This window comes from Denticeps clupeoides, chromosome 7, assembly GCF_900700375.1.
Source record: "Denticeps clupeoides chromosome 7, fDenClu1.1, whole genome shotgun sequence".
Classification (NCBI taxonomy): domain Eukaryota; kingdom Metazoa; phylum Chordata; class Actinopteri; order Clupeiformes; family Denticipitidae; genus Denticeps; species Denticeps clupeoides.
In genome coordinates, this window is record NC_041713.1 from 17,218,635 (window position 1) to 17,233,537 (window position 14,903).

Below are 14,903 nucleotides of genomic sequence, written 5' to 3' on the forward strand. Positions count from 1 at the left end.
TAAATTCATATTGGTTCCAAAAATTGATTATCAGACCCCATTAACTAGTAATAATAAATATCTATATCTGCACTGAAAAACAGTATCGGCTAATTATCCTGATGGGCATCCAGGAGCAGAGCACAGTGATGTTACCAGTCAGGTAATATGGCGTGAGGTAGAGGGCATGATGAGGTGTTTGCTGATTTCATCCTGAGCATATATGTCTCTCGCATGACAGGGACACAGGAATTTCTAACAAATTTAAAAGGTTGCAGGGTTCCTGGTCGTGGTGTCGTCATCCGCTCATCAAAGAAAAGCAGCAGTTCCTAAAAATAGCCTCACCGGATGGCCGACTGCATGCCTGTATTCTCTGTCATGGCATTTTCCGGTAATCACCTGCGTGTAGCCATCTACGAGGCTCTTACAGGAAGCATGAAAAAAGACAACAGAAAAAAGGCACGTCACAAGATTCTGGCTGCAGCTAGTCACAGACTGTCCATTTCTTCCACCACGGCAATGTTTCGGTAATAGGTGACACTGTGTGGGCGTCTCAGCACAGTTAAAATGGATTCCCTCCACTATGGTAGAAATAAAAAAAAAGTAAAGATTACTGATTCAGACAGCTGGGATGAAGGCGGTGAGTCAAAATTGAGTTTGACAGTTCTGGTTTTGCAGAACAGACAGAGACATTAATAGAGGACTGTCAGGAGGGGAAAGACAGAGCAGAAGAAATGAAGTGAGTGTGTTTGAATTTTGGAGAGAGGCATTATTTGAAGGTGAATGGCCATATTTGACAAATGGGAAAACATGTTAAATGGAATTGGCCTATAACAGTACCATCAGTGGATTAGTTTGGACTTAAACCCATGCCCTTACCCAACAAACACAAACACAGACGACATGCACTTCCAGGGGAAGAAGATCCATTTCATTTTCATTTTCAGAACAAGACAGCAGTTAATTTTAAGCAGTACAATGTTTTTTGTCTAATATCAGTAGTTCAGTTGCTAACACAGTTCTATTCTGATGATCTAAGGTATGTTTTCCACTTTGTGGAAACTTCCAAATTCCAAAATATGATTTTGAGCTGACAGGAGTGGAGGTTTAAATGATTTTTAATTACGTGTGGCTGGAGCATAGTCAGAGCATTGCTATTCACAGGAGGTAAAATATCATTGTGCTTCTGATCAACAGTCACAGCCTTTGCCACGCCCCCTTTGTTTGCGGTCCCCAGAATTTTACACTTTGGTTTGTCCCTTTCCTTGATTCATTTTAATTCAGTTTGAGCCCTCATTCCCATTGTTTAATTAAAGAGTCTCTCTTTGTTTGGTTTGATAACCTGATTGACTTTATGTCCAATCCACCTGCTTCTAATCATGTTTTTTGGTGCTAGTCCCTGAAACTTGCTGCAAGTACCCCAGAACAGCATAATTTATTGTCAGTGATTTTGTTTTCTGTTTATCCTGTTTTGTTCCAGAGTTTGATTTGAAAGCACAAGCCTGTTTTTTTTTCGATATTCAGTGGCCCACTGTTTGATTTGTTCTACTGCAAAAGTGTGTTAAGAAACCACAAGGTTAACCGCAAGTGCAGCTCAGACTCATGGAACCTCTCACACCCACGACACCAACAAAAACATGTCTAAAAATGATATTGTGTGTAAATTTGTCAATAAAATAAAGCTGTATTTTAACTAGTGAAAAGAATGGCTTCCACAAGCATCCATATATATTTAGAAATGTCCTTGTATTTTAAAGGAAACAAGAAATGAAAAAACATTGGTAGCTGGAAAGGCCTGTTAATAATAGAATATCTGCATACATGAAGATAACTCCAATGAAATGCTGTGTTCCAATGCAATTTTCAATGATTTTCATTTTCAATGATCTTATTACAACTCATTCCATTACATTTACAGCATTTACCAGACGCCCTTATTCAGAGCAACTTACAATCAGTAGTTACAGGGACAGTCCCCCTGGAGCAATTTAGGGTTAAGTGTCTTGCTCAGGGACACAATGGTAGCAAGCGGGATTTGAACCTGGGTCTTCTGGTTCATAGGCGAATGTGTTACCCACTAGGCTACTACCACATCTGTAAAGAAGTAATGTCAAAGAGTGTCAAAGTAAACTTGTACACACCCATAAAAGTTTTTTTTTCACTTTTGAAGTGAACTGAAGTGATTGTCATTGTGAAACACTCCAGTACAGCACATGGTGCACACAACAAAATGTGTCCTCCCCATTTAACCATCACCCTTAGTGAGCAGTGTGCAGCCGTGAAAGGTGCCAAGAAGGCACCTCAGGCTCGGGATTCAAACACCAGTGATTTGATTGGAAATTTTGAGTATGACAGAGTAATTCTCAATTCAACAGAAACCTAAAATCTTAGCTGTGCTGTAATTGATCTAGTACTTGTAATTGAGTACAAGTCAAATGTGTCGACACCTCTACTCTGTGGCGTTCTGGAGACTATGGAGCCTCAAATGTTAAAATGTTTGCTATTCAATCTCAGATACAATAAACACACACACACACACACACACACACACATAACACAAAACCATTCACACTGACACATAACCAAACACAAAAGCAGATCTATTTCTGTCATTTCTCACACCCCCAGGAGGATTCTAACCTGCAAACTTGACATGGAACTTATTCTCGGGTTTGAGGATCTGCACATACAGAGGGCAGTTTGGGGCAAAGTCCTTCACCGCCCATGCCCTGAGAATCGTCTGGTGATCCTGCGGCAGGAAGGAAAAAACACAGTTGCAGGGGATCAAGGGGGCTGTCAGGGGGAGACAGAAGGGGAGCAAGATGACCGCAGACACAGCATCAGTTTCACTCCATTTCAGACCCAACCATTAACTCCAATAAGTACAGCAGAGGTAATTGGCCTTTAGGATTCCAAATGCTGCCTCGACCATCCATGCAGCATAAATGAGCAAAATTACAGCAGCACTCAGGGCTTCACCATTTAATCCATTCACAAAGAGTGACACACATTCACCATTCACACACACACACACACACACACCGAGATGGTGCAAAGGGGCAAAATACAAGCAATCTTAATAAAAGTCATGAAAAAGGTAAAAAGGTTTCCACTTTTTTGAGACGTACAGCAGCAAAGCGATCCACTTCAAATCTGTTACTCAGGATAAAGCAGCCCTCCGCATCATCCATTCTGCAGCGAGAGGAGCGCATGATGCGGAATGGGGGAGGGGGGTAACCATGGACAATGGCGATGATGAGCAGGGGGAAGAAATTTATTAAGGGAGAGGGCGTATGTGAGAGAGAGAGAGAGAGGCAGAATTATATCAGTTTATCTATGTGAACAATAGATGTTCCACACAATACAACAACAAATGTGTCAATCAAGCCTCCGCTGAGATATCACTAAACAAACAGAGGCTATTAGTGGTAGGAATCAAATAGGCACAACTGGAGCCTGGCTGATCGCTGTGACTCATGACCACTCGACTGCATTTGGCAGTGAGGGGGATGAGAGACGTTCATACTCACTTGGCCCTCATCAGGTCCTGGTCCTTGAGCGCAGAACCCTGTAGGTAGATCACCCTCTGGGCCCACAGTGGGATGTGCAGCACCCTCCGCACCTGCACGTCCATCTCGGCTGGACACAGGATGACCACATAGTAATCCTGAGGAGAGGACATGGTGAAGAGGGTTTTAATGTCAGGCCCTTTCACAACAATCGAGGTTATGTCACAGTTTCTGAAACCGCAGGTTTGCAGGCACTAGGAACTATTGTAATTCTTGGGGTATTAATTAAGCAGGGTCATATGAAACAATTGCACCTAGAGCTGTGAAAAATAATCATTTTGCATGCATTGTGAAAGCTTCAAAAGAAAAATCAGAAGTATTTTTGTAACTTGTAACACACTAAGCTGATGCCAGAGAGTTAACATCCCAGAGTTCACATTGTATATAGTCCCTGTCAGGTACTGTTACTCAGGGTTCAGTCTAACACCTCTATCACAAGTGTTTAATCACATCTTACACAATTACATTTATGTCATTTATCAGGTGCCCATATCCAGAGTGAATCAGTATTTACAGGGACAGTCCCCCTAGAGACACTCTTGCTCAGGGACACAACAGAAGTTAGTGTGGATTGACGCTGTGACTTTGTGGTCTTCTGCTTCCTAGGTGAGCGTGTTACACACAAAGCTTCTACCACCCCACAAAACTCCGACCTGGAGTGGCACTGTATTCAGGTCAGGCAGCCACAGTCACCACCAGCACTACTTTTTAATGAGAATTTTTATGCCGCAACCAGAAACCACCATGCAATCTTGATGCACGTCTGCATCGCAATTAATTTCAACACCCCTATTAGACACCAGCCTAAACAACCATTTTTCTCGAAGACGGACCTATAATACATGGAAAATATGACTCATTATCTCTGCTTTTTTTTTTAAAACAAATTCCATTCCATTCTAATTAGTCTGGGTTCCTACATCTTTTGAGCCAGAACCATTCCATTCCAAAAAGCAGAATGACATGCCTACTCAATGCACAATTCACGTTGGTAAATACAACAGTTTTTTTTTTTGTTTCCAGCAGGGAAAATGCTCTGAGAGAAAATGCTCTGTGAGATTTTATGTGAAATCCAGAATGGAACAGGTTTGCTGTAGGTGGGAAAGAGCTAACATTACAATCCACAACGAAAAGCCCCTTGACTGGACACCGGAAAAAAACACTTGATGCACACCTGTAATCCGCAGATCCCACTCAGACACACTTTACCTCCCTAGTGGGGATGCAGATACTCAGAAATAGATGCAATCGACAGTAATGCCGCTCTAATCTCTCTCCTGTAACCTCAGCTGCTGTGGCTCACAAGGGATTATAGTGATTGATCTGATGAGATCTTAGCCTAACAATCTCCTTCTGCAATAGACACAAACAAACACATACACACACTGTATACATACAACATGTTCTCTCCATCACTCAAACAACATGGTGCATCTTTCACCGTGCTAAAGAAGAATTCGAACTTGGGCCATGATCACATCTGTCACATTATTTCTAAAATTGAATAATATTTTTAATTAACAAAATTTCATACAGCACACTAAAGGCTTGTCTGATTATAAAAAACCTGTCCTGTTATAGCACAAGTGCACACAATATGCTAGCACTGGACTATAAAAGTCACTGGGGGATTGTGGCCAGGGCAGCTCCGGTTGAAGAACTTCTAGTGGCACAAAGACAAACAAATAGTTCTTCATGATTGCTGTCAGGTATTTCAGATTAACCCACTGGTTCTTCACTGAGTCTTGCGTGACTGAACTACAACTCAGACAGAACTCATTTTCACATCCAATCACTAAGCAACTGCAACGCTTCGCATGTTTGGAAGCCATGACGGTTGGTGTAGATAATATTTGAGTGGAGGGGTGGGAAATTCCAGATCCGACCGTCTAAGCTGGCACTCTTATGTCATGACAGTCCATGAACACACAAATGCACACACATTTTATTTTGTCTGACACACACATAACAGACCTGCAGTCTGGGGTGGGCGAAGAACTCATTGAGGAAGTCCATGAGGAGGTCTATCTTCAGGCAGCTCACGCACAACACCACATGCTTCTCCGTCTGCGCCCGGTACCGGCTGTAGTTTCCCCCAGATTTCTGCCTCTCCATCCACAGGAAGGCGAGCTGCTCAAACTGTTGAGAGAGCAGTCACAATGAGAAACACCAACATTTAATTACTAATAGCAATGCTGTGCTGCTCACTATTTAGGTATATGAGGGTATAACTACATTTAAGTGAAAGTGAAGTGATTGTCACTTGTGATACACAGCAGCACAGCATACAGCGCACGCAGTGAAATGTGTCCTCTGCATTTAACCCATCACCCTGAGTGAGCAGTGGGCAGCCATGACAGGCGCCCGGGGAACAGTGTGTGGGGACGGTACTTTGCTCAGTGGCACCTTGGCAGATCGGGATTCGAACCTTCTGATTACGGGGTCGCTTCCTTAACCGCTAGGCCACCACTGCCCCGAAAACTCTGCTCCAGGTGAGGCTCGAACTCACAACCACAATTGCTCTGCATTGTACTGCTGTATATGTAACAAGCGCTAACCGATTGCACCACTGGAGCTCATTTATTATTAGCCATAACATTAAAGGCAATTACAGCTGAAGTTAATAACACTGATTATTTAGCACAAAAACTATGCAAGAGTAAGAACCTTTGAAAAGGGCCAGACGTCTGTGATTCCAGTATGACAAACGTTTGGGACACTTGATCAGTACGCCAACAGGGACTATCAGTGCATTCAAATATTTAAATCTGAGGCTTGAATGGCAATCTCAGTTAGGGTTCATCCACAACTCTCCAGAATCCATTTCCCACATTGCTATTAAGACAGTATTTTGAAAATGTCCTTGTATTTAAATAAAAATTAACTGTCACCATCAAGGCACCCCAAGCACGAGACAACTCAATTCAACTCAACTCAAGGCTAAGTGCTGTGCTGACACCAAGTCCTACAATCAAATTGACAATTTACTTCAAGGTAAAATTTTACTCCTTCTTAATTTCAACAAAAACCATTTGGCTTTAAAAAGTAATTAAAAATCAAAATTAAATGTAGTGTGATTTATTAAAGCTTTAATGTCTGTGGTTGAAAAAATATAATTTTCTTAAATACTTTTTAGGCTAAACAGCTTTTATGAAATAACATGAAATTAAATGTATTTGTGCCTTGTCCTAGCTCTCCTGTCCTCAACGCACCATCTGGCTGCCCTAAGGACAAGAACGGCTCACTCACCACCAACATGCCATTGTAAACCCTCACTCACTGTCCGTATTTGGCTGAATCCAGATCAGAATTTGACTTGTATTGGAGTTAAAGAAAACATTTTAGTGAAAAGTCTCCCCAAAAGGAAATGTAATTCCTATTTTGCTTCTGTAAAGTTTTCTACCATTTTAACTTAAGCCTCAGTATAGGAAGTTTCTGAAAAACAACAACTAAAAAACACTTGTGACTGGGTCATGCATCATAGAAAATATTGATATATTTAGTATATTGCTACTGGTGTCATTGTTTTTTCTGTGTCTCTCAGCAGTAGCCAGGCCCAAAATCCACATGCAGTGAGGGATAGGGGGGTGAGATGCTAAATGTCACAGAGTATTTATGGATGAAAGACGGAGTGGGAGGTGCCATTTCCTGTCCACCTCAAATGTTCTGGAATCCCAGAGTGACCCTTCCTCTGAAAAGCCTCACATCACATATGAAAGTAATTCATTCCTATTAACATTGATTAGCTCTCTCTGAGACCATGGTTCTTTGGAGAAATAAGTTTTTTTAGTGAAGTGATTGTCACATGTGATACACAGCAGCACAGCACACAGTGCACACAGTGAAATTTGTCCTCTGCATTTAACCCATCACCTGAGTGAGCAGTGGGCAGCCATGACCGGCGCCCGGGGAGCAGTGTGTGGGGACGGTGCTTTTGCTCAGTGGCACCTCAGTGGCACCTTGGCGGATCGGGATTCGAACCGGCAACCTTCTGATTACGGGGCCGCTTCCTTAACCGCTAGGCCACCACTGCCCTAAAAATATACAATTTATTTATTAGAATATTTATGATGCACAGATTGTTTCTAAAGATTGGAAAAAAAAATATTTGTTTGTCTACACTACAAGTCAAACGTTTGGATGGATTTTTTTACATTTCAGAACAAAAAACTGAAGACACAGACTATGAGATAAAATACATGAGTTTCAGCAATTAACAAAAAACAAGGCAAAACAAGGTAGGAGTTTTTCTAAGGGAATGGTTTTCCTACAGTCCTTAATGTCACAGCTTTGAAGAGATTTGGTGCCGATGAACAGCAATGTTAGCAATACGGGAGAATCCAATTGCAGGAGTGTGCAAATTAGCTGGTTGCCATTTCGAATCCCGATCCGCCACGGTGCCACTGAGGTGCCACTGAGGTGCCACTGAGGTGCCACTGAGCAAAGCATTAATATATTATATTAATACATAATGCTTGAACCTAAATATGCAATCAATAGATAACACAGAGAAATCCCATGATGCATTTGACACTTAACATTTTGCTCAATTCATTTTGTAATGTCTATGTCCATAAGAGGTGATTTAACAGTAAAGGTGTGAACCTTCACTGGTCTCATGATTCGATTACATAATGATTATCAATGAACCATTTATCGATGCATCACAACATACAACACAATGACAACATTCCAGGAGGAACCTTCTTGCATGGATGAGATTGAGCATCCCCAGGTGGAAATTGTTCAGCTGAAGCAGGAATTTCATTGTGAAAGAATGATTGCTATTGTGAAGGAATACGGAATTCAGATAATTCTAATTCAAAATCCACATGAGGATCCACGTTGGGGAAGGAGGATACAGCAAGATAATGAAGGTGAAAGATTACCAAGCGGGAAGACCACCATTACATTTTAATGGAACTCTGTGGAGGTGGCAACTTACACAGCCTTGCTGCCAAAACAAGGCCCTTAAAATATCCAAAAATGGCAGATATGGCCAAGGGGGTCTTACAAGCTCTCCACCATCTCAATAATTCATGCACAGAGACCTGAAACCTCACAATATTTTCATTAGCAAAGAAGAAAGACTTGCTGATCTGGGTGAGGCAGGACGGATGGATGATGAAGCATCAACAGTGGAAATTTGTGGGACATGTTTATATGGCTCTCAAGGTGGCGCAGGATGGAAAAGGTCCCAAATACATTTACACATGTAACATATGGTAATTAGGCATGCCTTTAATTAAAATTCCCTATTTTCTGCTGCACAAATGAGACAGTGAAGCATATTAGAACTAAAGACCCTCCAAAGCTTAGGAGGAAGAATAAGTTTTTAACATGTATTTAAATAACGAATTATAATATAATTCATTTCATTATATAATTAATAAAAGGAAACGTCTACATAAGAACATTTGAAGAGTGTCTGGAAACTTATGTCCATTGTGTAGAGGAATGCAAGAATTTCTGTCAAATTATAAAATTCCAGTGAACATGACAGTAGCCTGGACCTGAGCATAAAATATGTGAATGGGAGTCTGGCTCATGTGGGAATCCCTTCCAACAACTTCCCCATGTACAGATTCTGTGTTGTTACCATGTACTGCCCACTCTCAGGTTTCAGTGTTCTGCCTATGTACACTGCATAGTGTATAGGCTGGCAGATCAAGGCCACTTCAACTAGTCTTTTATTGCCATCCTGTCATGGAAATACAAAGCATTGGTAATCTTTTTGTTTAGGCTATGCGTCTCATGCTTGTCTTTACTGATGATAAAAGTACAGCACATATGTTTAAAAAGATTCATAAAATAAAATGTAGAATATCATATATAATAGTTATACAAATGAAATCAAATGGGTAAGTTGCACTCTGAAGCCCTGGTTTCAAATCTGCTTGGCCATGAATTCTATATTCCATGTGTGTGCATAAACATGTGTATTCTTCAATGACTCTTTATGCTTAGGAGAATATGAATATGTTGTTTTGAATCTCTGCAGCTGTCATGAATGCATATATGTGACTCTGTGAGTGAGTGAGTGAGTGATTGAGTGCTGCATGTCTGTGTACACAGATGCCAGCATGGGTAATGGGATTGCCACAAGGCAGCCCCAATGCTTTTTAGTCGGAATCAAAGCAGTATGTAGAAAAACTGTCAAATGAAAGCAGGTTCACACAGAAGACCCACCATGAAATGAAACACCTGTGGATTTTAGATGAACACTGTGTGCCTTGTCTGGATATTCCTAGATGAACAACTAGAAAGAGCTTCTATATTCTGTCTGACCTGCAGTGACGCCCTTGTCATATGATGCCATGGGTCACAAAGATGAGTGAAAAGCATTTGAACATTTATCTAATTAAATACATTAAATAAATAGTAAAAAAAATGGCTAACATCGAGTAACATGATGACAGTGATCTCTATTTCTGGGTTATTTTTGACTGTGGAAGGGATGGGTCTAAGAGGCAAGTTGGTTCTGGAAACTCACCTGTATAGGCAACACAATCAGAGCAACACAGATCATGATGACCACAAGCAGCTGGGATGGCCAGATCTTAGGGGTGACGTCACCAAAGCCCACAGTGGAGAAGGTGACCACACAGAAATACAGTGAGTCAAAGAGTGTGAGGTTATTCCCTGCACGCTCCAGATGCTGGATGCCACAGATACTGAGAGAGAGAAAAACAAAAGATTTTGGCTTTTAACAAGGCTCTATCAGCACCGTTTTAACTAAATTACACCGTTTTATCTGGTCAATGGCTTGATATTAGAAGAACATTTTTATCATAATTTGTTCGATTCTTTTGTAACCGTAACGTGAGCTTAAAATTGAGAATCGCGTGGAATGGTAAGTTGAGAGCTCTGTCACATCCCTGTCTATTAATATTTATGTAATCCTAATCGAATCACACATCATGGGAAACATAGGAAGAAATCGGGGGGAGAGAGGAGTGCTTCTCATAGACGGCTGATGTCCTGGTGCCTCTGAGTGAATGACTGATTTATCTCACCTCCTGCCAATCGTAAAAACTATTTAGATCGCCTGATGCCTCCACGCCAGGTCGGTTGTCTCTCTTTGTTATATGTATAACCCAGAGGAAGAGGGAAACCTTGGTTAAGATGTGCAATTGTGCATTGCTCAATAAATCTACATATAAGTCATGCACTTGTGCCTCGCGGCCTCTGTGACAATAGTTCACAGAGAAATGTCATTTGATTTAGTGACTTCAGCACCGTTACCATGGTGTTGCCATTATCTTAATCACCTTGGGAATTCTACAAAGATCATTTCCATTCCCATCTTTCACAGTTGAGATCATGATAATTTACTTGCCATTATCTCAGAAAATGGTGTATTTCCACTTGTGGAATGTTACTCTATGCAAGTCTCGCTATACAGGTATAAAGATAATACACGGGTTACAAGGCACCGATGTACATGCTCAGGACAAGAGTATTTGCTAAATTCTCTAAAAGAAAATTAAATACTGCAAGCCTGTTTTACCTCATATCCCTATAAAGACAACTTTTCAAATCACTCAAATGTTTCAAAATATTCCTCTACACATACAGCAAAGTGTTTATTTACTGCCCTTGTCCCAGGAACTCACCATGTGAACATGAGGCAGACCAGGGTGGAGATCAGAATGAGGACCTGGTTGAACATGGCAGAGTGAGTGCGCTGTATCGCTCGGTGGAGGTCATTCTAAAAAAGACACAGATACACGCAGAGGTCAGGCGTGTTGCTCCCACGCACTGCTGAAGTAACAATGAGAGACAGAGAGAGAATCAGACGAATAAAGCAGGTCATAGGTCATTATGGTGGAAATTCGAAATAAAAGGCCAACTGTCGTGCATTGGCAAACATCAGCCAGAGTGCTGGAGAGACAACCAAAAATAACATCAAACGTGCCACAGCACCAGAACAACAGGGTGAATGTGTGTGTTTGCACTCACTATCATGTTTTCCAGGGCATGTTTGGCTAGCCAGCAGTTGAGAAACACAGGAATGAATAGATTTCTGACAGAAGGCAGAATCACCTGGCAGAGATAAAACATACGGTGCAGTTAGTGTATAAATCAATAAAAATACAAACTAATTACTGTGTGTGTGTATGAGTGCATGTGTGCATGTGGGGGGTATTCGTGGCTGGATGAAGTCATGTGATTTACTCACAGTGATTACAAAAGGGACAGCGCTGATCATTTCCAGAATGAACGGAATACGTAACACTTGTTCCCAAACGTTGCCCTGGAAACCCACAGACACATGAGGGATCAGAAAACGCTGATCGTCATGGTGACCTCAGCAACGACCAGATATTTCACATCTGGTCTTAGAATGTGGGGGTTAAAAAAAAATTTGCAGCAATGTTTGCGCGACTGGAAAAAAAGGAATCAGGCAAAAGGTTATTACACCCACTCTCCCCGGAGCTACATTACACTCGTTCGGCCTCAGTTAAGCCCCCCGGTTCGATTAACATGAAACACCGTGTGCCCTTTCGGGGCAAGTGGCTGTTTACGGGTGACCAGGTGACAAGTGTGTATGGGGGCGGAAAGTCATTTCCACACCAATCAATGAGGTTTAAGTGCTTTAGCGCTGCGGCCGCTTGAATCTCCGGATGTTGGCAGCAGATATTAATTGTTGGAATGGTTGGAAGCTGGTTTCAGAGAGTGGGCGGCGTCAGAGGGAATACATGACTGACAGCGTCTCACGCGCTGAGTCACCGGCGCAAAGCCGGAACGAAAACCGGGGGATCTCTGCAGGAGAGCCGGACGCCACGTTTCTCTCCGCCTCTCATATGTTCTCACGTTTTCACACTGCCCGTCTACCTTTTGTTTTTGCTCGCCGCTCACACGTATGCAGACAGGAGAACAACTAAAGAGGTGCAAAATGAGTTCCTCGCAACTGAGCTGGGCCTCAACAAAAGAGCAAGGGACTCGGCAGCAGGGTGTGAGATTTCTCACCTTATAGCTTAGATACACCAGCAACATGGTTTCTGAAAAACTAATGAAGGCCACAAGAACCTGGTGAGAAAGACAGATGAGGTTTTTAGAAGGAAAATAAGCATAGATACATTTTCACCCTTCTCCACCCTTCTCCAGAGCGCCTAACAATCAGTAGTTACAGGGATAGTCCCCATGGGGGAAACTCAGGGTTAAGTGTCTTGCTCAGGGACGCAACCTGTGACTTTGTGGCTACTAGGAAACTACCATCCCTAAAGGTGGTAATCCTCCTGAAGTGTATGGTCTTTAAAATTTGGTTAATAAGTATGTTATTAATATATTATAAATACATTTCTATCTTTATGTAGCAACATTTTTCTAGGCGTAAATCTAGAACTTAAGACTATTTTAGCTCTATGTATATTTTATAAGCAAGCATTTCCTTTCGTTGTAGGGACAATTGGGAAAATTGGTCTACACTAACATATAAATACACATGCACAGTTATTATTGAGTCGCAGTTACATAATATTTGCTTTACAACTATTATTTTGAAGGCCACTGAATTGTCCCAAAATGGAAAAAGGGAGACTTTTAAAAAATTCTCTGTCACAGTGATGCAATGTATAAATTACACAGAGACATGAAAGGCAGAAACATCACAGAGACAGTCATAAAAAGATGAGAGCCACAGAGAGAGAATAAGAGATGTAACCTGCAGTGCCCAGAGAGGCAGTGGCCTGTTCACCCAGATGATGAGCGACCTGAGAACAGAGAGAGAAAGGGGGCGGGCCTTAAAGAAAGCAGAGAATGATTACTACAGATTCAGTACGGCTCAGAAGAAGCGTAACCAATCCATTTAGAATAATTTAATGTTGAACTGTGCAGACTAGTACAGGAGCAGCCGATCACAATCATCATCTGCTGATATCCAGCCAGCAATCATTACCCGCTCCTTCTTAGAGCGTTACTCAAAGGCCAATCGCAATGCAAATTTGATGAATTAGGTGTAGTTGAGCAACTTTTCTAACCAATTCTCCTACCTTTACACTGGATCATAATACTCACTCACTCACTCACTCAGTGTTCTTTATTTAGTCCTTAGTTCTGTTACTCAGGTTCATGTCCTGCAGAGCTCATCCTGGGACACTAGGCGCAGGGTTGGGCACCATCCCACCGCAGGGCAGGCACGCACACACACACACACACACACACACACACACACACCTGCAGACAATTTAGAGTCGCCAATCGACCTAGTGTATGTGTTTTTTGATGGCGGCAGGAATTGGAGAACCCAGAGAAAACCCCCGCCAACACAGTGTGGACAGTAAAGCCATAACAATGACCACTGCAAGCATGTTCTGAACTCGCTCCTGTATGGCTGATCTTTTGTCACCTTTCTGGTCGTCTAGTTCTCCATGTCTTCTGAGAATTTTTTATCTACTATATTACCCGCAGCTATTAAAATTATTTTTTTCACAAGAAAGCTCCAAGCCCGAAGCCAGTGCGATGCTCAGAGTAAATTTAACATTCTATATAATTAGGGATTATCTGCAACTGTAAGCTTCCCTCATGTTGTTGATGAAAACGTTCTCCTCCAGCAAGATCAATGTGTGATGCCTTGAGGTACACACACTTGCTGAGGTACTGACCCTCAGCACTAAGGTATATTGATTCTCCTCCTGCTTTGTATCATTAGCAGGTGGCAGCAGGTCCATCCATTCCGTTTGCATCCCCAGAGTCAACACCATCCATACCCAGTCCCCAACCCCCTTCACCGTGGCCAGAGAGAGGTCAGCATTACCAGTCAAAGTGACTCTTGTTATGGGCCGAGGCATTCTGTTTGAGCAGGCCAGTGCTGTAGAAGAAACACACACACACACACACACACACACACACACACACACACGCACAGTTAGAGAGGCACTATCTGAATTGATTATTAAGTGTGGGTGAAACATGTCTATGTATTTATTCATGTAAATTATGCAGGAATTTATATTCAAAAAGAAAACTGATTTTACTTAAGCAAGCAACTATCTAAAAAAGCTAGCAGAAGCGATGCAACGTTACAGTAATGGTATTATAGTTAACGTACACAGAGCACCACGCTCTGTGATATAATAATTTTTCTGAAAAAACTGTGACAGCATTGCAATAAGATACACTAATAAACAATAATTAATTTCATAAACAGCTGCCTGGGAAACAGCAACATAAAACGCCTTTGTGGCTCAAAATACAAGAAACCAATAACTTCACAGTTGAATGTTTCCTTAGGTTACAAAAAGGGCTCAAGCAATCAGGTTTTAGAAGCGGAACTAGCAGCTTATGGAACTGTTTTGAGCCGTAATCACTCATCTTCCCTGCAAGTAATATAGTCGCGGTTGTGTAGTGTTT

The 14,903-nt window shown here is 41.8% G+C and overlaps 1 protein-coding gene across 6 annotated transcripts in view; it reads right to left on the reverse strand.

Annotated features, from left to right (window-relative positions):
- Positions 1 to 14,903, reverse strand: part of kcnt2b (potassium sodium-activated channel subfamily T member 2b) — a 61,804-nt gene that overhangs the window by 17,302 nt on the left and 29,599 nt on the right. For all 6 annotated transcript variants that reach the window (XM_028986237.1, XM_028986233.1, XM_028986236.1 and 3 more), the window contains exons 5-15: positions 14,308 to 14,361; positions 13,216 to 13,264; positions 12,522 to 12,581; positions 11,731 to 11,805; positions 11,511 to 11,594; positions 11,165 to 11,259; positions 10,042 to 10,222; positions 5,523 to 5,687; positions 3,510 to 3,646; positions 3,108 to 3,171; positions 2,620 to 2,728 (exon numbers count right to left, since the gene is read on the reverse strand). In XM_028986237.1, the coding sequence (XP_028842070.1) occupies positions 2,620 to 2,728; positions 3,108 to 3,171; positions 3,510 to 3,646; positions 5,523 to 5,687; positions 10,042 to 10,222; positions 11,165 to 11,259; positions 11,511 to 11,594; positions 11,731 to 11,805; positions 12,522 to 12,581; positions 13,216 to 13,264; positions 14,308 to 14,361 (1,073 nt within the window). The remainder of the gene's footprint in view (positions 1 to 2,619; positions 2,729 to 3,107; positions 3,172 to 3,509; positions 3,647 to 5,522; positions 5,688 to 10,041; positions 10,223 to 11,164; positions 11,260 to 11,510; positions 11,595 to 11,730; positions 11,806 to 12,521; positions 12,582 to 13,215; positions 13,265 to 14,307; positions 14,362 to 14,903) is intronic.